Here is a 24,255-nt window from a genome sequence, read left to right as displayed (position 1 = left end):
ATTTTACATATAAATAGCATTTATCCTTTATCTTAACAGATGTCCCTTATTTGAATGTGTCAATGCAACTAAAAATGTAGGAGCTACAGGGGAGAGTATTTAAAGTTGAACGAGTATTTTATTTTATAAGAACTGAGCCTTTGATATTATCAAACACAAGTGAAAAATACGTATGCTTAGAGGTGTTTGAAATACATTTATTTCATGTTAAGGATACTACATATACAAAATCCCACAAAAGTGAGTAAACCCCTATACATATCAGCAACAATTTTAGCATTTAACAATATTTATGCTTTAGTATATGTTCCTCCAGAGCTGCTGGATGTTAGACACATGGTGTTCCTCCATCTTCCTCTTAAGGATGCCCACATGTGCTCAATAGGATTCAGGTCTAAAGAAATATTTGGCCCCTCCATCACCCTAACGTTCAGCTTCATCATCATATTTTAGCTTTTAAACATATATTCTGCATTTCTGTAGATTTTTAAAGCATCATTTAACATGCAAACTGAATAATATAAACACTCGACTTCCTACAATAATTTTCCAGGCCTCTAAAGCATCACATAAGATTCACTAATATCGCTAGACTCTTCTTCTGCTATCCAAACTGTGCGCGTCAAATTTGGCAGTGTCACCTTAATGTAGTTCTTCATCTCTCCTACGCTTACCTGTTTACGATTTGTAATAACTTCCTCAATCTCCTCAATCCGAGTTTTGCTCATCTCACAGACTTTACAATCTCCTTTCACTATCTTCTCTACCTTCTTCAGCAGCTCTGAAACCTGAGCTCTATTCCCAATCTGACTAATGTTCAGGACATGAAAACAATCAAAACCACAAGCATTCATTAGCTCCTCGAGATTATCTTTTTTGATCTCTTGCTCTTCTTGTTCATTAGTAGCAGTGAAAAGGAGCATAACCCTCTTATAGAATTTGGTTTTAAAAATCTCCAAAATCTCACTCTTCATTTGACAAAACTGTTTTACTGGTATGACTAGCAGTAAAGCGTACGGTCCTCTAGAAGACATGTCGATACAGAAGTGTATTTTTTGTTTCATTTCCTCTATGGAAATCGAGGAGTTGAACCAGGAGTCAGGAGTGTTGATCACAGCCACCTGTTCCCCGTCCACCTCTTCAGTATCTACTGTCATCTTCTTCAGGGGAGCTGGAGCTGGATCGCACCGACTCTCCTGTCTGCCGAGTATCAAGCGTTCAACCGCAGTCTTCTCACGCACAGACTTGCCCAGCAGGACAAGCATAAGTTCTGATGCAATAATTATATCACTTTCATCTAGAAAAAATATATATGAACGATTAGGCATCATCAGGCAAAGTCAAATATTTTTAAAAGTAAGACAATTAACTTTATTTTATAAATTACACAATTCACAGAAATAATTGAATATACAGTAAATATAATATCCAACAAAAATCACACTCACTGGAAGTGGATATCTCTTCTATGTCTTGTATGTCCTGTCAGAAAAGCATCGTTTGTAAGATATTCATTTAATGGAACATAAAAGCACTGCTTATGAAAACTAATTATGCTGTGTATATGATCGTATTTAATTATTTAATGCAGTGTAGACCGTCTCTAAATAAGCATAAAATATATTAGCGTGAGTATTGTAATGTTCATGATGATATTTTTGCAATACTTATTTAGATAAAAATTGTGAACGTGAAAGAATCATTCATTATACTTGTTTAATAGTTATCTTTTATGCTGAAAAACTGCATACTTGTGGTTGCAGCCATTGGCAGATTCTGGCCTGAGCGTCTTGATTCCTCACGCACTTCAGGAGTCCTTCGTCCTCGCGGAAGAGACAGTCCACTGTGAGTGTATTCTCTCTGCTCACATAACTGCTGCTGTCTGGCACAATCTTCTCCGGGTCAAATGTGTGATGAAGCACCACGAAAACAGCTGGTTTAGATTCTGTTAAAGTGGAGTGATCAAATATTTGTCACATTTAATCACTGCTAAAATGGGTACAATAACTTGAGATAATCAAATAATATTACGTAATACATGCACTAATAGCACATGACCTGAGAGAGAGTTAAGTTCATTCAGTGCAGCATCGATGTTAGTTCCTGTCCTTGAAACAATAACACATAAAACCAAAATGACGTCACACTCCTCCACGGTCTGCACCAGTTGAGGTGGAGTTTGTTGAAAGATTGCATCTATGATTTCCTCCTTCAGCTTGAATGTCTTCAGAGGTGAAAGTATGAAATATTTATTTCCTTCAAAGAGTAGACGCAAATTTGTTAATGTAATATAAGTATTTAAGTCACAGTCATCTCAAAAATATTCCATTTTTGCCAAATCTAATTAGAAACGAGGGGGGGAAAAAAAGCACTGCAGCTCTACAGTTACCGGCAATCTTTGGTCTTTGGTCTTTTGATCCTACATCAGTTTTCTGAGCCATTTTAACTTTAGTTCTGAAATTGAAAGAAAAGAGTGAACACATTATTATTGTCCTAAAGATAAAACAGAGTTTTTAAATTTTGCAATATTTTATATTTTCGTGGTATGGTCCTCCTTACACGATATTTAAAATATATGGGCTGCTCAAAAATTATTAATTTTATTCAATTATGTCACGTTATTGAAAATGCTAAACTGTTCCACTAGATGTCGCTACACTTTGATTAAATATTGCCCTGACTAACATTTCAAACATAAGCAAAGAATAAAATAGCCTGGGCTTATGTAGTTCAGAATTAAGCTACATTGTTGCGTTTGCATTATGCTATAAGGCATTCAGATATTTATATGAAATACGTATTCTCTAATGTTGACGTACTTGGGCCTGTTAGCATGCAGCTTTATAAAATAAAATACTCTTTAAGAGAAAGAATCTTTGTGCATGATAGCCTAGCCTACACATTTTAGTTTGTCTGCCGTGTATTTATTTGAATCGGTCTAGTTTATGATTATGTATCGCGGAATAAAACCAGAGGATCTCACCCGAACTGCTCTCCTCTCTGTCTTCTGACACGGTACAGGCTAGCAATCTTCCGTTTCGTTTTCAGACGTACTGTGTCTTTCACTTTCACATTTTCAGAGACCGGATAAACAGCGAAATAAAATGGGTCAATATAGCCTACACACCTTTACCAAAAAGGAGGCCTGTAAAAAAGTGTGTATTAATGGTCAATGCATATAGGAGTGATCGACCAGAAAGGGGTGGAAGGGTAGCCAAGTTTCCTGCCAAAATATCTCTTTATAAATCAGTGAGTAAACATGTAGAATATGGTTTTTTTTTTTAGCTTTTACAGTATTTAAATTTATTTGCAAAAAAAAAGTGTTGTAGCTACATCAGTTTAAAAACTTTTTTTAAAAACAAAAATATATGACCATATATGAATACAATAATAGTAGTGCACAAAAAAGCCAAAAATACTAAATAAATAAACAGATTAAATACAAAAGAATTTAAAAACCAGTGGGTATCACTTACAGTTAGTTCAGTGGTCCGCCTCTGATGTTATAAATGTGATTAAATGACCTCTTCTCTCTGTCCCTTTGTTACTGACATAAAAATCGTCACATTCGTAACATTTTGTGTCTTTGGATTAAGAAGTCCCACAAACGATTAAGTGCCAGATCAAAATTGTACCAAATATCACGTGTTCTTGATGCAGTCTTGTTCGGCCAAGACGTAGAAGTAGGCCTGTAATATATTTTCATAGCATGACAAATGCTTTCAAAAGTGATTGTGACCTAGTCTGGATCCTCTTTTCTGAGACCACAAGACAATACAGGTTTTTTTTTTTCAACTGCTAACAAGCGTTTACCAGTACCTAAAGTACTTTTTTTAAACTCTTAACAATGCAACACACCAACATCACAAAATTATATCATATTTTGCTAAAATAAATACAAACTCTACATTTTAAAATGCTGAGTAACTTTATCAAAACACAACAAACCCGAATCAAATTTGAGGCATTCTGGCAAAATATTAGCAGTAGTTTTCTATCCAACAGAAACATATAGTCAACCATAACAGACTGACAAAATTCTAATTATGAATGACTTTACAAAAACCACATTACTTTGTCGTGTTTCACTTCTGCATATTATACACAATATGAAAACCTTTTTTTTGTTTTTGTTAAGTTGAGCTGAGTTGAATGTGTTCATTCTTGGCAAGATACTAGTGTCTAAACCTCAATTAGTCATTATTTGATAGAATATACAATAGAAAAATGATTACCTTTTACATTTATATTCCATGGCAGAAATAATCTTTCACAGGTTTCACATGTGTAAGGGGACAAAACATACATCCTCACTCCTCTCCTCTACCTCTTCTTCTCCATTTTCTTGAACCAACTATCTTCTGTTCCATCAATGGAAACAGGAATAAAGTATTTCTAAATATTTCAGTGATTTATTACTTAAAAATACTTGTCAGCTGTTACAATATTTTATATAGAGATATTTCTCAGTACTTTTGAACAGCTGTTGTTGCAGGGCTAGACGCTGTATATTACATTTTAGGTTTGGAGCATTAGGTCTTCATTTCTGACATGCTGTCTTTAAGCATTTGTAAGAATTATAAAAAATATCTACAATTGTGGCATGGGGTAGATTATGGATGGATGTTGTGCTAATTGTATTTAAGGTTTTCAGAATGTGACAAAAGGATGTCAGCAATAGAAAAAATCTACAAGAGTCACTTTATTTTGTGTTGCTTTATTTTGCAATTAACATATCCATGTTCACGAGTGATTCTACAAGGACCAGCGTCATATATTGATGTATCAAGAGCACAATAGGAGAAATGCATCTGTGATACAGTCATCACTGAACTTCTCAATCTAAGGTCGCCATAATAACGTTCATTGAGGATTTAAAGCACTATCTGCATCTATTCAAGAACTTGACACATTCTATTACAGTTTATAGTGTTGTTGTAAAATAAACTGCAATCTCCATGCGTCATTTAACTTCTTTCTCAGCTGATTTATTTAAACTGGATCATATTTTCAACAGCTGTGGGGGGAAATGCAGAATTTTAATCAGCAGTTAATTCAACAGAACAACAGTTTCCCAATATAATGTCAAAAAACGTAATACCCACCATGCTTCAGGTTTTCATTGTTACTTTCTAGATATTTTTTTCTTCATCTGTATCTTTATGTGTGCTTCTTTTATTATTCTGGTGAAACAGAGAACAGTGTATGGCTCTACTGTTTGTTTGTTTGTTTGTTTGTTTTCCAGCAGATTTGCAAAACTGACCATAATTGACATAATTTTACATCACATTAAACAAACTAAAATATATAATCTGCTTTTAAAATGAGGAACTGCTGACAATAGCTTCAACCTGTTATTAAATAGACTTGTAGGAGATGAAAACGTACGTACTGTAGATTGCATTTATGTTTTTGTTATTACCATATTATTACATATATTAATGAATAAAGCTGTACTTACTGTACTGGATTCACGTTTTTCTTTTGTAAAGTAGTTCCATACGCTTGCCTGTGCAATAATACCAGAAACACTCAAGTAACAAAGATATTCAGATGTATACTCTGCGATTATATTTTGTCCTCTGAGCAACAGTTTCATATGTAACAATAAGGATCAATAACATAGAAGTATTCTAGCAGTGACATTCTTCTGTTGTGTTCAGAGTTTCTTACCAGTTTGCCAAATAACCAAAAGCACAATCCAAACGTAAATGTACACAGCATGTATAGAAGGGAGATGCACCATTTATTCATTTGGAGGAACTCAGAATGTCCCTGAAAGGCAAACAAGCCATATATTAAGTAAAATATAAATAGTAAAAGACCATAAAATAAGTATAAATATTCATCACTACCCATTGACTGAGAATTTTGCCTGGTGCACGATTAAACCAAAGGTGTCTATTTAAGCCGAAAAAATGCACAGCCTTTTGAAAATTTTACAAAACATTAATAAACTTGACTTGTCAAGTCTATTTAATAATTGAGCTACTTGCAAAACGGCAGAAACAAGGGACATAAACATTCAAACAAAGCTCTGTCATGCCATGTTTGCTTTTTATTTGAATTTCAGTCACTAATTATAAATAATATTTGCATAATTAGTGTGTACACACCTCACTGAACATAAAAAAGAGGTAAGACAGTACCTGATGTTTAAAATATTGAACAATGTTGGTCAGTGCCTTCTCATTCCTGTCGCATGTCAACAAACCCTCTTCACTGAACAGACAGTCCACTGTGAATGTGTTTGTCCTGTTTATATATCTGCTGCTGTCTGGTATAACTTTATCATGGTCAAATGTGTAATGTAACACCATGAAAATAGCTGGTTTGAATTCTGTATCAAATAAAGAAACAATCAGATGGTATAAAATGTGTGAATATTTCAACACAAATCTTAATATACTTTCTGGTGCCTAGTCTTGAAGTTACCTGAATATGCATTAAGCTCATTCAAAGCAGCATCAATGTCGGTTCCAGCCCGTGAAACAATGGGGCAGAAAACCAGAATCACATCACAGTCTTCCACACCGTGCACCTCCTTCACAAGAGGCCTTTGCTTTTGGAGATGAGTTATAATCTCTGTCCGCAGACCGAATGTCTTGCCCGCCTCAATTATGAAGTAGTTTTTTGCTTTAAGATAAAAACACCATGTTTTGACAATATAACAGGTGAAGAAAGCTCATCACTATTCAGCAATAACAAACATTTTTGCTTATTCGTATGTGGCTGAACTTTATTATTGAAGGTTAGTAGCAAAGTCTTTTGGTAATAAAATGATTTTAATCTCATTGAACATTTAATTATTACAGGTTTGTATAATATTCATACTTTGCTTTTGACTGTTTTTATTCATTTTGAATTCTAATTCTGTTTTTATGCAGGTGGGATTAGTAAATGCATTTAGTCTATAACTACAGTAACATCACAAACATGCAGCGCAGAACTCCTCTGCACTTACTCGTGATTTCAAGAGTTATCAGTCAGCATATGGGAAACAAATTAAATGGGGTTGAAAAAGTAAAAAGTGAAAAAGTGACTCTGGTGTTTCCTTCTGACTTAAAAAAGTACTGCATTAGCATTAGATCTGATGTGTTGCATCTAAACAAATATCAAAATCTAAGGCCTACAGAATCTTACCTTGAATGATTTCACCTTGAGATGGTTTGAACCGATCAATTCCCTGCAGCATTTTTCTCTCTTCTCAATTCTTCTTTTTGCTGAAAAAATGGGCTACTAGTCTTCTAAATGTTCTTTACCCTAAACAAATAAATATATGAATAAATTTGCCCTTGATCATCATGATTGTTTGATTTTACCCTAAGTAACTAATTATAATTTTCATTTAGGTTTTTTTTTGTTTGTTTTTTTTTGCCTACATTGATAAGCCTACTTTCCATATCTCAACGCCTCTTTGGAAACCAGTGCAGATATACAGCCTACGGAAAAGCGCCACATACACCTCTCGTGCAATCGGCTCAATCTCTCGTGAGATCAGCGTGAACAAGACTGCCCTCTGTTCAACATTACAGCTTTCATTTTCGTTCCTACCGAAACGGCGCGCTTGCTTCAGGTCTACCTGTATAGCATCGTATTCGAAAAGAAATTACTTTTTTTAAAATCTGGCGATTAGACCGAACGTTATTCGCTCGTAGCTGTCAAAGTTTTCATTTCCACATAGTTTGAATGTGAAGTTGCATAATTTGGCACCGAATGGGCGCGTAGCGCTTTGTCTGTACTTCTCAAAACACCGCTATAGACGTACAAGCCCCGCGGTCTCATAGGCATGTTAAAAAAAAACACGTGAACGAAAACACGGTCACATTCGTCTCCGGAGTCTACTCACCGTTCCCGATGCGCGCGGCGTCTCGTCAGAGTAAACGTCCTTTCACTTTGTTGCTCTTGCTTTATTGGTTGACGCGATCAGCAGAGCTCTGCTATCTGATTACATGCAATCCGGATTAGCTAATCAGAATACAAAAGTGAACGCTTAATTAATGCATAAAATACAAAATACTAGTAATCAATCAGTATATTTTTTAATGGATTGCATGCATATTATTTACACAATAGCAATAAATCATACACAGTTGATCGAATCTAATTCATCTTTTACATAGTCCTTTCTGAAATGCTTTTTACCGAGAAAGTATTGAAGCAAGTGTTCCTATATGTTTTTGGAAGGCGTTTGCATCATATTTGCGCATTTATGTTTCTTGATGAGTTCTGGTCAGAGCTTCTCCATTCTTCACAGACTTCAGGAGTCCTTCGTCCTCGTTGTGTATCCACCCATCCTCCTCCTGGGTGAAATGTTTGATGAAGCACCATGAAAACAGTTGGTTTAGCCTCTAAGAATTCAGTGGTCAAATACTAATGTGCTCACTATTAAAATGAGTTCAATGTAATAAACAAATAACGATAATACATAATAAAGTGTACACATTCATTAACAGTGCATTGGCTGAGAGAATGTTAAGGTCTCATGAAAATGCATAGAAATAATATGCCAAATAAAAAAAAAAGATTTTGGCCTATATATATGACACGCACACGTTTTTGGCGTGCATACACAGTTTTCAGGCGCATGTGAAACAAAATTTGTTGGCATGCATGCAACACATAGTTTTGTACCCCACAAACCTGATCCTACCCGTCACATAGAATTTACACGTTAAAGTCTATAAATATATGCATCTTTGAGATCGGGTATCTAAAAGGTCATTCACTACAGCATCCATGTCATTTATTGATTTTGTAACAGCGGAAAAGTAATACATTTAAAACACATAAAAACTAAAGGTAAAATAGAAGAAATGTAGTGGTTGCAGGTTTTAAATCCTTGTCCTTGGAAACCACAGCTCTGCACATTTTGTGTGTGCCCTTTTTAAAACACTTCAGATCACCAGTTCATTAGGAGAGGGCTCAATAAATTTAGCTAAGTGCATCAGAAAAACTACTGAAAACTGATTTTAGCTACAGTCATCTCATGTAAAGAAAAAAAGCTATTCCGTCTTTTCAGTCTAACTAAAGCATCCTGGGGCTTTATAGTTATTAGTCATTTAACAGTAATCCTATGAAGCTGATCTCTGGGTTCTTCTGTCATCTTCACTTCGATGTCTGTTTGACCTTGATAGTACTCCATGTAGGCCTAATTCTTGATTAGTATTGCTTAAATCGTGATTTAGAGAATGCTAAAATCTAAAAATGTGCTAAAATAAACATTTACAATACATAGTCCATGACAAATGTAAAACATTAACACCTACACACTGGGCCCCTTCCTGATTAAGGCCTCTGAAACATGCTATTACTGATCAAACTGCTGTTCTATATGTAAATAAACTGCACTTTCGGTTAATATTGATTCTTTGATAAGGTAAATATTGAAACAGTCTGGAGTTTAAGTGATGTTGGCATTTTGCAATCGAGACTGACTCTTTTCTGACACCAAAGACAATAAACGAGACACATTCACAGTCATAAGTCACTTCACTTTATTTTGTTACATGTCCGACTCAGTGAGTGATGACTGACAGCATTATAGATATCATACAATGTAATAATGCATCTGTAATTTAGTCATCACACCATACTTGTGAATATAAAGTCTCCATAATAATGCATTAATTAATTGTATTATTTTATGCTCAAGCTATTTGCATGCATCTATTCTAATCATAAGTTAACACATTCTACAGCTTTTACTGTTAAAAGATGTAATAGTGGTCAATATAATAAAAAGATGCAATCTCCCTGCATCACATCAGCTTGCTTGACAAAGTGTTTTATTTAATCGGATCATTCATATTTTCGAAATCTATGGGAGAAAAATGCAGAATTTTTATTAGCAGTTACTTGTTTCACAACTAAGACCATTTTTCATAAGTAATCTCATGTTAAAAACGTGATATTTACCATGCTTTAGGTTTTCATTCTTACTTTCCAGACATTTTTTTCTTAATCTTCATTTATCAGTCTGGTCCGTTCACCAGCCTGAGCAAAGAACAATTTATTGACCATAATTTACATATCTCATTAAACACAAGCCTTGCTCCTACAGTGTAAAAATGCTATAAACTGCTATTAATACAACAGTTGCATAACAATAGGGAACAGTACAATAGAAATATTTTAGCAGAGATATTTTTTGTCAGATTATCTTACCTTCTTTATGCCAAGTAGCCGACAGAAAGAATACCACAGGCCACTGATATGCCTCCATAGGATTTCACAACAACCTTCCTGAAGGGCAAACAAGCAATATATTTTGAAGTTATTAAAATAACTTCTAATAATAAAAACAACATGATACAAAGCAAAATGCAAATAAATATTTTTCACTGCACAACACTGCTTAATTTTGCCTGTTCCTCCCAAAAGTGTTTATAATTTAATACACAACATTTTAAAATTACGCAATAACACCAGCGTCAGTTTGGCATGTCTTTATAATAATTTAGCTGCATTCAAAACAGAGGTATATACATTTTCAAACAAAGCTTTTTCAAACAGAGTTAAAGAAAGAAATTCATTTACCAATTCAAAATCGTTTTTGCACCATTTGATTTAATTACATGAACTTAATATAAAAAAGAGCTTAGGCAATACCTCATATTTGAAACAATGAACAATTTTGGTCAGTGCCTCAGTATTCCTGTCACATGCCAACAAACCCTCTTCATGGAACAGACAGTCCACTGTGAATGTATTTGTCCTGTTTATATATCTGCTGCTGTCTGGTATAACTTTATCGTGCTCAAATGTGTAATGTAACACCATGAAAATAGCTGGTTTGAATTCTGCATCAAATAAAGAAACAATCAGAAAATGTGTGAATATTTCAACACAAATCTTAATATACTTTCTGGTGCCTAGTCTTGAAGTTACCTGAATATGCATTAAGCTCATTCAAAGCAGCATCAATGTCGGTTCCGGCCCGTGAAACAATGGGGCAGAAAACCAGAATCACATCACAGTCTTCTACACTGTGCACCTCTTTCAAAAAAGGTTTTTGCTTTTGAAGATGATCTGAAATCCGCTTTCGCACAATGCATGACTTGCCAGCCTCGATTACGGTGTAGCATTTTCCTTTAATGTAAAGAATGGCGTGTTAGGTTCCTTTTTTATCAAAGAGTGTTTTATTGTAATCGTCTGGTATATGATGCTCTGCTGATGTTGAAACAGAACCACATATACAATTTTAACAAATTTTTCAAGACAGGGTTACAGCCTGTACTGATGAGTGCATTGGATATGACAATCCATAATTAGGAAGAACAAAATAAAAGTGTCACATAACCAAAAATCAAATCTAAATTCTTAACTTAAACGATTTTTACCTTCAATTGGTTCGAACATCTCTACTGGGCATTGGTTAATTTTTCTCTCTTCTTCTTCTACCTGTTGAATCAACCTTTGATAATCACTTGATCGTATGATTTTTCTCATTACATACCGTAACCTTAGCATTGATATTTTAAAAAGAATTAATATTCTTTTTGACAACTAAAAATAAATAATTTACTACATTATGTAATTTCCTCAACAAACTAGTCATTCATTAATAAACACACGTTCAGTCTCACAAGGTGAAGGAAAATAAAACATATTGTTGTCTCGAGCTGCTCTTTACTGACCTCTGTTTTCAACACCTTTATTGCTTTCATTTTCGTTCTTTCAAAAAACAGAACAAAAACTAAATAAATGAATTAAAAAAAAAAATACGAAAGCTTTGTTTGTTTGGAGTTGCAGTCTTCGACTCCCAATGGTTTTGATATGGCATTGACGTTAAAGCCTGTTTTAGTGAATGCGAATAGCTCTGCCCTTAACTTCTCAAAATGAGAAACGCGCAACTCTCTTTCAGACACACACACGCACACACGAAGAAAAAAAAACAAGCAAAACAAACACGAATAAACAGTCACAAATGTCGCTAGGCTGTAGACTGCGTTTCTCTTACCTTCCCTGCTGCTCGCTGCGTCTCGGAGTAAACGTCCTTTCACTTTGTTGCTCTTACCCTATTGGTTGACAGTCGACCACGTGATATATACATTTACAACGTATACAACATTTACTCGCGAGACAACAGGAAGAACCCAACCTGATATAACGAGCCATATTTTACGAGGTACAAATTCGTAAGATATGATTTTTGCTAAAATGTACGTATTTTACAAGTTGGCAAATCGTATTTTTTGTACGCCAAACCCCGCCCCTAAACCTACCCTGGGCTTTAGACAAATCGTAGACGTCGAAAAGTTTGGTTTTGTTGGAATGTTGATGTTGAAGTTTTTTAAGGAAGTCCTGGTGTGCGGGATTTGATCATGTCATGAATATTTAAACTTATTATATAATTCCTCTAGTTATTCATTGACCACAGATAGGCCTGTGTGCCGAAAACGTCTTATTCTTAAGTAGCATGTTTGAATTTTGCAGCATACTTCAGAAATTTTGAGACCCGTTTGCAATCAAGATTCGCTTTATTTATACAGAGATCAGTAACATTAAGTCCCCACAAAACTTGGTTATTTATATATTTGTGCCATAGTTTAATGCCTGAGTACAATAGAAGTAATACAACTGTCGGTCACTCATGCCACTGAACTTTTCAATCTAAAGTCTTAATATTAGTGCACATGCAGGCTATGAAACACAATTATTACTTTGCATACATCAAATGAAAAAAATACATTTAATATATATGATAAGAAGCAATTTATCTTCTATCACTTTCGCATTATCAGACCATACGTTGCACTTTTGTGTGTGTGTTCCACATCATCTGAACTGTGGGGAAAATGCATAACTTGAATTAGATTATTGTTGCAGATGAAAAAACCATCACTTCATCCAGATAATCCTAAATCCAGTGTCTAAAATCAAACATTAATATGTACCAAACAATCAATATTACACTGTAATTTCTCACCTGCAATTTGTAAATTGCATAGAAAAGTAAAGCAGCGATAACTGCTTGAATGATATATTTACGAAGTTTCGGTTGATCCTAAAATGGAGAAAAGCATATATTATTACTATATCAATTGTTTCAATAATGCAGAACATACAACAATAACAGAATATAAAAAAATGATGACTTATAAATTAACAATACTGTAGACCAAAAACATCTATATCTACGTTCAGAATTTATTTTTAATTAAATAAATTAACCTACCCCCAAAACAAAAATAAATAAACAAATAAAAACAAAAGCTATATATGCATCTTAAAATTATAGCTTCCATAGCTTGTTTTGTCCCTTATTAATGCATGGTCAACTAAAAAAAAATAATAATTATATTGTGGTTAAGTGATAATTACTTGAGGCTGAGGCTTGAGATGGAGAACAACTTTGGTCAGTGCCTCATCATTAGTTTTGCATTTCAACAACCCCATGTCTTCATGGAACAGACAGTCCACTGCGAGTACACCTCTCCTGTTTAAATACGTGCCGCTGTCCGGTACAGCCTTTTCACGATCAAATGTGTGATGGAACACCATGAATATAGCTGGTTTGGAAGCTGTTTTAAGATAAGATTGAAATAAGATTGAAAATGTGAAAATAGTATTCATACATCAATATCTAAGTACTTTTTCTGGTGCCTAGTCTTGAAGTTACCTGGATACGTATTAAGCTCATTCAAAGCAGCATCAATGTCGGTTCCGGCCCGTGAAACAATGGGGCAGAAAACCAGAATCACATCACAGTCTTCTACACTGCGCGTCTCTATCCATCCAGGCCTATGTTTTTGGAGATAACCTAAAACTTCCCTTCGAAAAATGTCCGATTTGCCCATCTCAACTATGAAGAAGTGCTTTCCTTTAAGATCAAGAACATTGTGCGCTGTTATTTTGTTGTGTTTTTGAAACACGGACTTAAGACAAGGTTATGATTTTTGTGAATGAGTAGCCTAATTAAGACAGAAAAAGATCTTAAGATGCAATTTAAGCCTTATGCAAAGTGTTTCAGAAACATGTCTTGTAATGAATAATGGTTTTCCTTTAATGCTTACTTTATCAGTTCAGTAATCCAGAATCTTACCTTTAATAATTTCACTTTGGTGCTGGATCATATTTCTTGTTTTAAATTAACTGTTGTTTTGTCCTGGTTACTTGATTGTTGTTTAATCTTGTCCTGAAACAAATTTGAATGGACTTTTATTAATGTTTATTAATGTGATCAGTCAGAACTCGATGAAACCAATATTTTCTATCTGCCTTTATCCATGATGCTGATTTTAGCTTAGTCACTGAGGCTGCCCCCTGTATGTGAGAGTCAGTATAACTAGTCTTTATTGCTTTCACTTTCATTTTCTTTATAAAACGTTAAACGCCGACCATTACTGTACCTGTAACATATTCGTTTTGTTTAAAAAAAAAAAAAAAAAAAAAAAAACAGTTTTCAAAATCGCGCATCATCACATGGTTTTAATAATTTTGACTTCACATTTTAATGACTGAAAGCGGAAATCTTTGCTCTCTGCGGTAACGAGGTAGTTATTAGGTAGTCAAACCTAGCGCTACACAAACTAAACTACACAAAACACACCGAGAAACGCACAACACACTCTCACACGAACAAAAATACACGAATATCACACATGCGTCTCTGTAGGCTGCAGACTGCGTCGGATCTAGCCCACTTACCGCTGCCTGCTGCCTGCTGCGCTCGGAATAAAATCAACAATACAGAATAAAAGTCCTTTCGCTTTCTGGGGGCCAAAGATCAGGTAATGACGATATAAAAACAAGTTATGTACGTTTCAAGAAACATACATTTAACATCACATTTAGACCTACACACCTAAGCATACTTTCATACGAAGCATGAAAGATGTGGCATTTTCCACATTTTGATGACATCACGAGTCTATATCGCAAACAAATAATTTTTGGTATGTCTATGTCTATGTTTATTTTCAGCAGCTTGGCATATGTGTAAATAGGGCTGTAGACAAATTCCGCTTTCCTGTAAACCAAACCAGCAGATTCATCATAAAATATTGATTTATTCTTTGTTTTTTAAGAAATGCTTAATAATAGTTCTACTTCCCTTTTGAGATCACTGCTATTCAGGACGTTTTGACTGGTTGGTTACATCTTGAAGGATGTGTTTCTTAAATGGATTACCATTTTTAATTTAAAATAACACAATAAAATAACCGCACCTATAGTTTAGGGATATGTAGAAAAAGACATGTTATTTCTGTTTGCAAGGTGCGTAATGGTTTCAGTTTTGTTTTCTTGGAAATGCTTCGCTGTAAAAACCTTTTCAGCTCAATACCTTGCATAACTGGTTAGTCGTGAAAAATCAAAACTTTGCCTAACCGGCTTGCAGTTTTTTCAGTTGTTAGATAAAGTAAGGTCGCAGGGTTCTGTTATGTAATGTAAGGTTATGCAAAAGCTTCTGCACAAACATTCCAAGATAAAGCCAATGCTATAAGGGTCGTTTATGAGCTCAGATGCAACTGTACAACACTAATAGTGTTTATGTTTTTATGTTTTATATATATATATATATATATATATATATATATATATATATATATATATATATATATATATATATATATATATTCATAATAAAATTGTTTTGTTTAAAGAAATGTGAAAAATAGCTGTATAAGTTTTTTAAGTTTTCATTCTCTATAATAGGGAAGTAATGTATTTTGTGGCATTGGCACATTTTTATTTGAAAACTTTTTGTCTTCTACGCGTCTTTATTTAATTATTTAATTTATAATGATCATCGACAAAGACAATGTACTTTTCCTAGCACTTCACTTACTTAATGTGTAAATTCAATAATAAGGCAATGCATCAAGTATGCACATTAGTTCACACTATGACTTTAAAACTTCTTAGGACAGGCATAATGGTTTAATGATCCACCACAAAAATAGGGACTGGTTTGAAGATAATCATAGGCAAGGATACATCTGTACTGTCATCAAAAAGTGATCAGATGAAGGTATCTCAGTGTGGTATGATCACGTGGATCTCATGTGCTTTTCTGCTTTTCTACCTCTACATTTTTTGTCTGTGGAGGCACATTTCTTCTGCTTGTGGATGGAGGTTTCCTTTCACAATGTTCACACTTCCTGTTGAGGTTTGAGATGAAGAAAGAATTATTCTTTCCTCCGTGTGTTTGTCCGCATCGCTCTGTCACTATATAAAGTCACTTCAGTTCCTCTTATAATCACAGGCTGAAAATGGCAGAGTTTAAGCATATTCAGGACTCCAGCAGCAGCTCACAGAGCGATCTCTACTGTGTACTAAACGAAGATATAAACAGACCGTCTGAAAGGCCGTCACACACAAAGAAAGGTATGGCTCATACCAACCTGCATTACATTTAGTGGAAACTTAACCTGTAGTTTTTACGTTAAAAAGTAAGTACTGAAGAACTGACAGTTATTCTCTGTCTAATCTCGCTAGAGACACATACAGTTAATCAGTGAATACTGTTAATGTTTTGGATTTTTCCTTAGAATTGCCTTTAAAGGTGGATGTGCTATCAGTAAATACATTATAAAACAGCTTGTAGACTTCACAGTTGTTCAATCAAACCTATTTAATTTAACAAACGAATAATATAATCCTAAAAATACATGTAACATCTGCAATTCTGGAGAGAAGAAAGAACAATAATTAATCTTTTATTATGAATCAGAACCTCTCCGTATTTTCTTCTGCAGGTGGCTTGTGGAGTAAACAACATTGCTTTCTTCTGATGTGTGGCACTGTCATACTTTTCTCGGCTCTGTTAATCACAGTGTCTGTAAAATGTAAGTTTCACAAAAAGCTTTATCATCTACACTAAACACAGCAGCCAGAACACGATTTTGCCTTTTCCTAGAAGCTCCGTTGTTTGTGATTTTGATCATGTGAGAATGAGTCATTAAAATGTATTTGTTAAATAGGAAATATATACGCATGACAAACACGTATAAGGTCTTGCATACCACAGGCATATTTTAACCTCTTTTTGTAAACTTATATTTGTATTTTTTACAGTGACTGAAGTGGCCAATCAACAAGACCTGAGTGAGATTTTACGTTACAATCCATGTTGTATATAGCAGTTCATAATAACTTTAATTGTTCACTAAATACTTAACCAGCATATTTCAATACAAAGCTTGGTTATGTAACCTACCTTGCTGCATAAGTGCTTAGAGATATTTCTATAACTTTGCTAACTTTTGTGTCTTTTCTTTTCACAGCAAAACACCAATACAGTAAACTGATTGAGATAGAGAATGAAGTGGCAAATCTGACATTGTCTTTAGCTTTGCTTTCTTCAAACCAACAAGATATATGTGAGATTTTATCTTAAGATTTATATTTAATATAGTACTTTATAATAAGTTTAATTGTTCACTAAATACTTGCTGTGAAGTCATTGTGTATTTTTGCGAGTATTTCTGTGAAGTTCTGACTACTGGCATATATCGCTGTGATTATTTTAAGTTATCTTATGTCATTTTCATGCCTGTTCTACTCTCTAATGCATAGGAATGTTGCATTATGTTTTCATAACCCAAAAAGTAACGAGTTGAATTTAAAGTCCATTTTTGGTAAAAACAAGAAGGAACATGAAAATCTGAAAGCTATTTGTCTGTGTACAGATGACAGATTTATCGAGATGTTTGGTGAACTGAAAGCTGATCTGAAGAGCAGGATAACAAATTTGACTCAGCGTAAGCAGTATCATTATAAATTATTAATACTTTTAGCCTAAATATAGTATATTGTGTTTCTCTCTGTTCCTGTTCTTCTACCCTTTTTGCCCAGGTTTCTTGTTAAGGAAATAGTTAACCTGAAAATAAAAATTACCATATGATAACTGTTCCTAGCGTCAAGGTCTCAACCATTTACTGCCTCTATTAAGCTTGGCAAAGCATTTTTTTTATATATATATAACTCCCTCTGTTTTCATCTAAAACGAATATTTGTATAGACCTGGCTTGAGAGGAAGTAAGTCATTATATAATTTTCATTTTAAGGTGAACCATCCCTTTAGTTTACCTATTTTATATGCTCCCAGTTTTTTTCAGTTCTTTGCCAGTTATTGCAGTTGCTGTTGGTCAAGTTAATAGACTGTATAATACCTCTTCTACAGTGATTAGCCAATCCTTGTGGATTTATGGTAAAATAATATTTGAATCTTCTTCCGTGTGACAGAACAAGTGGCCCAAATAATGAGTAAACTGCTGTGATTTTTTTTGTTTGTTTATTGCTCATTGTCAATCTCCTCTGCCTGGAGCAAAGGATTGCTCCCTTGAGGACCACGAAAGGGAATTTTTAGACCTGGCACCTTGACCTCCGGGGATCTTCGTCGTGTTTGTCGAGTGGTTGCTGGTGTTCTGTGGATCGCATTTTACCATTGACGCCAAAGAACATCACGAGCCCCACTTCCAAGACTGGTCCTGCCATCATCAGCTTGGAGTAATTGCCTGTGCCCATCACAGACAGAGAGCCAGAGCCTGCCGTGATAGAAGAGCCATGGAATGACACATCTGACCAGGTGCAAGAACAGGAAACATTGCACATCCCCAAGATAGTTTTAGTGGTTTATGAGTGACTAGAAAGAAGCCTTACCCACACTACCACAGCTGAGGGTGAGCTGCAGCTGGACCTCGATGTTCAACCCAGTCTTGCAGATTCCCTTCAGCCCTGAATCTCCCCCATCTCCCCTCTACTCACCCTCAGTCAGCACCATTTGGATATGCTCCTATTTACATCAGGCCTTCCAGTCTTCAGCTTCACAAAGGCTTGGCTCCTTGCTCCCTCATCTCCATTGTGGCTTGTCATCCCACTGGCTTGACTGGGCTCCCTCACCCCTCCTGCTCTGCCTCTTGTTTAGTCTTTTCTATTCATCATCTCCTTTGGGTTCCTGCCCACTGAAAGCTGCTTTTTCCTCCAGAGCCACCGCCTTGCTCCCCTTTGATGTTCTCTTTATTGCATGTGGTCACACATTCCCAGAGAGGAAGGGAAGCTATTGTTGCTGTTATTGACTTTTTGTTGTGTTTCGCTTTGTTTCTGTTCTCCTGCCCTAGGGTCCATTTCCCAAAAAACATTGCTAGCTAAATATGGTAGTAGGTTACAATGAACTCTATTGGTAACTAAGGAACATGTGACCATGGTTGCTTTTGGGAATTAATTTAGTCAATAAATCAATTTCCTGTGGTTTTTGTTTGTTTGTTTGTTTGTTTTTTTCAATTATTTGATGGTTATTGTACTTGCTGTTTGTTAAGACGTGTTTTTTGTGGATTTATAGAAAAATATTATTTAAAGTCTTCTTCTTCATACACTTTATCTACAGCACAGACCTATGTCTAGATAATAACAAAATACACCATAATATAGGGTGACCATACGTGCCATTTTTTTTTCAGATGTGTCCTTGCCAGGATTTCTGTATTGCTTGCCTTAATAGCATTAAAAAAATGAACCAATGTCATACAACAAAGCGAAAACCTAGATATTTTAGGCAATATAGAAATCCTGGCCAGAATGCGTCAGGGAAAAATGGTTCTTATGGTAACTCTACTATAATAAAGCCAAATGATTACAATAAATGTTATGTTACAAAACGTTATGTTTCTCTTTCTTAGATAAACCTGTTCTAAACTGCAAAGCTGGGTGGCAACTTTTTCTTTCCAACTGCTATCAATTTTCCAGTAATAAAGTGAGCTGGCAAACAGCGCGTTCATACTGCGATGGACAAGGGACCCTGCTGCTCATTCTGGGGGAGGACTCCAGGGAGTGGGTTAGTGATACACAGATACAATCATTATATAGAAATTTTACATAATATTATGTCATTTCTATTTTGTTTGCTTCTTTCAGGATTTTATTGTGAAACACGCTGTCCATTCCTCTCAATCCTACTGGATTGGTCTGACAGATGCTATAACTGGCCACTGGAGATGGGTTGATGGAACACCGTACACCATGAACAGCAGGCACGTAAATATTAGTAGCTTTTCTATAATCTCTTGGTTAGATAATTCGATGTCATCATAGCCTTTTATTGAATGTGTATGTTGTTATTTGGTAACTTTTACCATTTCCAATGGCTTATCAAATTTAGTGTTCAAAGATCAAAAATCAAAACTGAAGTGCGCTGCTTATGTATTCATACTTTTACCCAAATATTTTGCTGAAGCTTCTTTAAAATGTCAAGTCTTTTTTGTCCAATACGACAAGCAGTTTTGCAATTATCTGCCACTCTTCTCCTCTTCATACAATAAAATACTGTATGTTTAAAATAAGGCAGCATATATATATACATATATGTGTGTCTGTGTGTGTGTGTGTGTGTGTGTATATATATATATATATATATATATATATTTATATTTATATTTATATTTATTTTTATATTTTTTTTTTTTGCAGTCAGTGGGAACCTGGTGAACCAAATAATTGGTTGGGTGAAGAGGACTGTGGAGAACTAACCACATCTGGAAAACTGAATGATGGCCACTGCTCCAAAAATTTCAGTTTTATCTGTAAAGCACCAGCTAATGAAAACTAACTAGTAATTATATAACTGTACTGTAATGCAGGTAAAACAGTACTAATATTCTAATAAATATACAGAATGGTATGGTGAGTATTAAAAAATACTATATATAATATGACGCATCCCCTGCACTTTAAAAACAGGTGAATCTGTCCCCCGGCCTTTTTTAAATGCCCCATTACCAGTATTTCCTCCCGTGTTCCCTGATTTGTTGCTTATTTGAGGGAATTAACATTAAGCCAATCACAAGGCGAATCATCTCTTGGGTGCATCTTCTGTTGCTTTTGCAATTTCTTTCATTCATTTAATTCTTTGCTCTGTGCTGGTCCAGGGTGAAATGCACCCAAGAAAAAGCAGAAGGCAATTACGTCTTTCATTCAAAGTGCATTATGTGTGTTAAATATGACCACAAAACTCTTATAGGACATGTGTATTTGTAGCCAAAAACACATTGTATGGGTCAAAATTCTTAAAGATCATGTTCCATGAAGATATTTTGTAAATGTTTGATTAGTAATATGCATTGACTTTTATTTGGACCATTTTAAAAGTGAATTTCAAAAATTATTATTTTATTTTTTTAGATTATATTCCAGATTTGCTAAAACTCAACTAAATATTGTCCTCTCCCAACAAACCAGTAGACAACTTATTTATTCAGCTTTCTAATGATATATAAATTTCAATTAAAAATGTGTGACTTGTTTTGTGCTCCAGGGTCACAAATGCTCTCCAACCTGTGTCTTGGCAATTTTAAAAACGACTCTCACCATGTTAGAGACAAACTCAATAAATGATCTTTAAAGATTTTATTCTTTTGCAAAGAAGGTCAGACAGTCATACAGAAACACAGTTTGCTGCAGAGTGCCACAAAGATGACAGGGCGGTCCTTACTTTTATATCTTGTGTCATCATTCAAGTTTACCATTCTTAATAGCTTTTCCACACATTGATTTTTAAAGGGGATAGAAAAAGTACCATGGATCCTCATGATCTCTTAGGTCAAGGGCAGACACCTATGGTTCCCATCTATTCCTCTCTCATCAGTATAAATAAATTTTCCACCACGCCTGTCACTTTGGATGAAACTGTCTGCTAAATAAGACATGATTATTGGGTTTTACTGTCTTTTGTTGCGCTGCACTGCTTATGTGCGGAGTAGAGTTATTCTTTCTCAATATAGCAAATTTGTCAAAAGCTTATCCTATCATACTTTATCATATTTTTGTAAAGCTCCAATTAGTTTTCTATTTAGAATTTATTATATGAATATGAACTTACTTTCTACATTAAGCACGTCATTTATTAGAGGGTCACATCACCTGAAAGCTGTCAACACCGCTTTGAAAATGGCTGCTACACCCCTGGTCATGGGCATCTTTCTTTTAGTGTTTTTTTTAGAGTCGTCTCTGTTAACTGTTTTGTGGACACTTTCTACATGCTTTTGGTTCCTTTCTTCCTTTATTCAGTTCAGTTATCAGTTACCTGGTCATTCATTAAGATGACACCTGCCCTTAAACCGTTTCATTAGGTGCTCTGTGTTTTTAAATTCTTCTTGTTTTGCTATTTAGTTCCCCGTATTGTTTTGTCATTTTCATTTTCACATCTCCGGAACATGCAGTTTGCTATATACTATAAAATGCATTATAATATTGTTTATGGTTTATGTTTTGAGCAGTTGGGGTTGTACAAAAAGACAAAATAAAAGAACTGATGCATATATCTGTTTTAATTAGTCTTTATTAGTTCTTTTAAACTCACATGCAATTATTTGAGTGTTTATGGTTCAGTAATTGTTTAACTGTTTATCACAAAACACGTTATTAAAAAGTGAACTTCATGTAGAGGGACATTTTTTTCATAGAATCATGCTTACATAGACACTTATCACAGAATCAAACCTGTTATTAATATTCATCGTTTAATCCTCTATTCATGTGAAGCATTATTATGACATTTACTACAATTACTATTCTTTGCAGCAAGGCAGACAACTACAACAACAGCAACAAAGATTGTATGTCCATGCACGCAAACGGGACCAGAAAGTCGGCGCAGTCCCACGGTGCTTCTCTAAAACCTTTTTCTTCTTCTTTTCTCTTTTGTTCGCCTCACTCACTGCAAGCAAGGGATGATCTTCTGCATTCTGGTTTGTGGATGGACAAGGAATTCCTTGATCTTCTGCAAAAATACATAAAACTAATTATATAGAATATAATACCACGGGCCTTTCCTTTTTTAAAAAAAATCACAATTAATTACAGTATTACACTGTAAAAGTGAAAAATAATGTACATAGGTAATAAAAAAAAATGTAAAGCTTGGAATACTCACTTTTCAACCAATAATATGAAGTCCATTTCTGGAAGGGAAATGAACACGTCAATATATCTGTATTTACTGCGATAAAACACATTTAACATTTGACTCTTTCACGGTTCGTATAAAAGGCACGGTGATCAACAGGCCTACCTTTGATTTTGTGGCAGTTCGAATTTTACTAATCGCCTCCGTATTCTTCTCACATGCCAGTAACCCCGTGTCATTGAACAGACAGTCCACAGCAAATATGTCCTCTCTCTTTATAGCACTGTTGCTGTCCAGTATAATTTTCTCCGTTTCAAACGTGTAATGGAGCACCACCATGATGACTGGCTTGGAAGCTGTAAGACAGTTAAAGCTTATTGCTAACTGTAATTGTTAAATAATAATTAGATTAATACATTTAATTAAATATGTCTTTTCATTAATCTTTCCACACTTGCAAGCGACCTTTATTGACTTCATTAAGGTAATTCACCGCAGCGTCGATGTCAGTTCCGGCGCGGGAAGTAATGGGGCACAAAAACAGGAAGAAATGACATCCCTCAGGAGATGAGACCTCCTTCAAGCCAGACTTCTTGAGAGAATCCTTCAAGTTCTGCGCAACATTATCCATCGTCTGTCCTAAAGTAAAATGGTTAAAATGATTACTAAATAAATTCATTTATGTCAAATTAAAATAAAAAAAAAGCCACAAGACCGACCACACATACATTTCAAAAAAGTTCTGTATTATAAATAACGCCTCGCTTTGAACGTGTTTTCTATTTGCAAGTTTGAGAATGATTTTTCTGTAGGCTATTTGAACTAGGCTATAGCTACAACGAAGCATGACGCCACTTTCTGCATTCAGTTAAATGTTTTTATTGCTTTTTTCTTTGTCATGTCGCTGAAGCAGAGGCTATTTGTGTGGGAAAAGGAAGAGCAGCTCTGGAACGTGATCACATCCGTCTGAAAAACGCAGCCACACGCAATGTAGAGCAACCTGATTTTAGTGCACTAAACAATGACGAATTTTAAAGGTACATTTCAGTGTTTATTTTATTTATTTTTTCTAAAACGTTGTTTTACAGTCCGTAACAGCCCAACATAGGCTATGTGATAACTACACGAACTTAAAACGTAAAAACACAATTACTGATAATAGTAGTTGTAGTAGTAGCAGGAGTTAGGCTGTATTTTGACGTATTTTGATGTTTATTTAGCGTAAAAACGCTGCTGATATCCGCATAGTTCTACTGCACAGATTGAGCGAATAGGGAACACCCCTTCGTTAGTTCATTATGAGCTGATAATGCACTTAAATCTCGAGAACACAAATTATAGGGTAATACGGGTAGTTAAAACAGACATCGTTTTGTAAATCGTGGAAATTAGCGGAGGACAAACATAGT

General features: G+C 34.9%; 4 protein-coding genes across 9 annotated transcripts; 1 reads left to right on the top strand and 3 right to left on the bottom strand.

The window, feature by feature from the left end:
• Positions 1-176: 176 nt before the first annotated feature.
• Positions 177-3,134, bottom strand: LOC122345143. Its single transcript, XM_043238979.1, has 6 exons — positions 2,984-3,134; positions 2,390-2,454; positions 2,059-2,256; positions 1,752-1,945; positions 1,449-1,482; positions 177-1,297 (listed from the first exon to the last, which is right to left on the bottom strand). The coding sequence occupies exons 2-6, from the start codon at positions 2,439-2,441 to the stop codon at positions 558-560; spliced, it is 1,218 nt and encodes a 405-aa protein (XP_043094914.1). The 5' UTR covers positions 2,442-2,454; positions 2,984-3,134; the 3' UTR covers positions 177-557.
• A 1,567-nt stretch (positions 3,135-4,701) lies between these two features.
• LOC122345145 lies at positions 4,702-7,941 on the bottom strand. The gene is made up of 8 exons (XM_043238981.1): positions 7,850-7,941; positions 7,144-7,263; positions 6,436-6,636; positions 6,150-6,340; positions 5,674-5,775; positions 5,462-5,509; positions 5,106-5,183; positions 4,702-5,017 (listed from the first exon to the last, which is right to left on the bottom strand). The coding sequence occupies exons 2-7, from the start codon at positions 7,193-7,195 to the stop codon at positions 5,133-5,135; spliced, it is 645 nt and encodes a 214-aa protein (XP_043094916.1). The 5' UTR covers positions 7,196-7,263; positions 7,850-7,941; the 3' UTR covers positions 4,702-5,017; positions 5,106-5,132.
• A 1,532-nt stretch (positions 7,942-9,473) lies between these two features.
• On the bottom strand, positions 9,474-14,735 carry LOC122345142. 5 transcript variants are annotated; one of them, XR_006250972.1, is made up of 11 exons: positions 14,653-14,735; positions 14,048-14,140; positions 13,625-13,825; positions 13,327-13,526; positions 12,932-13,009; positions 11,963-12,789; positions 11,343-11,403; positions 10,891-11,091; positions 10,168-10,245; positions 9,919-9,996; positions 9,474-9,820 (listed from the first exon to the last, which is right to left on the bottom strand). XR_006250972.1 is itself a non-coding variant. In XM_043238978.1 (7 exons), the coding sequence occupies exons 2-6, from the start codon at positions 11,359-11,361 to the stop codon at positions 9,961-9,963; spliced, it is 525 nt and encodes a 174-aa protein (XP_043094913.1). In that variant the 5' UTR covers positions 11,362-11,403; positions 11,963-12,034; the 3' UTR covers positions 9,474-9,820; positions 9,919-9,960. The 5 variants fall into 5 exon arrangements, 3 of the variants coding, with proteins under 3 accessions (XP_043094913.1, XP_043094912.1, XP_043094911.1); XR_006250973.1 differs by lacking the exons at positions 10,891-11,091; positions 11,343-11,403; XM_043238978.1 differs by lacking the exons at positions 12,932-13,009; positions 13,327-13,526; positions 13,625-13,825; positions 14,048-14,140; positions 14,653-14,735 and adding an exon at positions 10,612-10,802 and having other exon boundaries at positions 11,963-12,034.
• A 66-nt stretch (positions 14,736-14,801) lies between these two features.
• Positions 14,802-21,029, top strand: LOC122345141 (C-type lectin domain family 4 member E). Of its 2 annotated transcripts, none has more exons than XM_043238974.1 (9): positions 14,802-14,900; positions 16,211-16,332; positions 16,704-16,793; positions 17,023-17,052; positions 17,232-17,327; positions 17,637-17,708; positions 19,626-19,780; positions 19,861-19,976; positions 20,413-21,029. In XM_043238974.1, the coding sequence occupies exons 2-9, from the start codon at positions 16,218-16,220 to the stop codon at positions 20,549-20,551; spliced, it is 813 nt and encodes a 270-aa protein (XP_043094909.1). In that variant the 5' UTR covers positions 14,802-14,900; positions 16,211-16,217; the 3' UTR covers positions 20,552-21,029. The 2 variants fall into 2 exon arrangements, with proteins under 2 accessions (XP_043094909.1, XP_043094908.1); XM_043238973.1 differs by lacking the exon at positions 14,802-14,900 and adding an exon at positions 14,977-15,222.
• Positions 21,030-24,255: the final 3,226 nt, after the last annotated feature.

The sequence above is a fragment of the Puntigrus tetrazona genome, chromosome 5 (assembly GCF_018831695.1).
Source record: "Puntigrus tetrazona isolate hp1 chromosome 5, ASM1883169v1, whole genome shotgun sequence".
Taxonomy (NCBI): Eukaryota; Metazoa; Chordata; class Actinopteri; order Cypriniformes; family Cyprinidae; genus Puntigrus; species Puntigrus tetrazona.
The sequence above is the reverse complement of the archived record's forward strand: the minus strand, read 5'-3'. Positions and strand labels throughout refer to the sequence as shown.

What these genes read in the sequence shown, in the direction of transcription:
- LOC122345143 (XM_043238979.1), bottom strand. Translation starts at nt 2,441, where the DNA reads ATGGCTCAGAAAACTGATGTAGGATCAAAAGACCAAAGACCAAAGATT. An exon ending in GCCAATGGCTGCAACCACAA is followed by an intron (nt 1,483 to 1,751) that starts GTATGCAGTTTT and finishes CTTTTCTGACAG; the next exon opens with GACATACAAGACATAGAAGA. An exon ending in AGAAGAGATATCCACTTCCA is followed by an intron (nt 1,298 to 1,448) that starts GTGAGTGTGATT and finishes TATTTTTTCTAG; the next exon opens with ATGAAAGTGATATAATTATT.
- LOC122345145 (XM_043238981.1), bottom strand. Translation starts at nt 7,195, where the DNA reads ATGCTGCAGGGAATTGATCGGTTCAAACCATCTCAAGGTGAAATCATT. An exon ending in TCAAGGTGAAATCATTCAAG is followed by an intron (nt 6,637 to 7,143) that starts GTAAGATTCTGT and finishes TTTATCTTAAAG; the next exon opens with CAAAAAACTACTTCATAATT. An exon ending in AAAAACGTGAATCCAGTACA is followed by an intron (nt 5,184 to 5,461) that starts GTAAGTACAGCT and finishes CTGTTTCACCAG; the next exon opens with AATAATAAAAGAAGCACACA.
- LOC122345142 (XM_043238976.1), bottom strand. Translation starts at nt 11,472, where the DNA reads ATGCTAAGGTTACGGTATGTAATGAGAAAAATCATACGATCAAGTGAT. An exon ending in GATGTTCGAACCAATTGAAG is followed by an intron (nt 11,092 to 11,342) that starts GTAAAAATCGTT and finishes TTTACATTAAAG; the next exon opens with GAAAATGCTACACCGTAATC. An exon ending in TTCATTGTTTCAAATATGAG is followed by an intron (nt 10,246 to 10,611) that starts GTATTGCCTAAG and finishes TTTGCCCTTCAG; the next exon opens with GAAGGTTGTTGTGAAATCCT.
- LOC122345141 (XM_043238973.1), top strand. Translation starts at nt 15,203, where the DNA reads ATGTTATTTCTGTTTGCAAG. An exon ending in GCCGTCACACACAAAGAAAG is followed by an intron (nt 16,333 to 16,703) that starts GTATGGCTCATA and finishes TTTCTTCTGCAG; the next exon opens with GTGGCTTGTGGAGTAAACAA. An exon ending in AATCACAGTGTCTGTAAAAT is followed by an intron (nt 16,794 to 17,022) that starts GTAAGTTTCACA and finishes TATTTTTTACAG; the next exon opens with TGACTGAAGTGGCCAATCAA.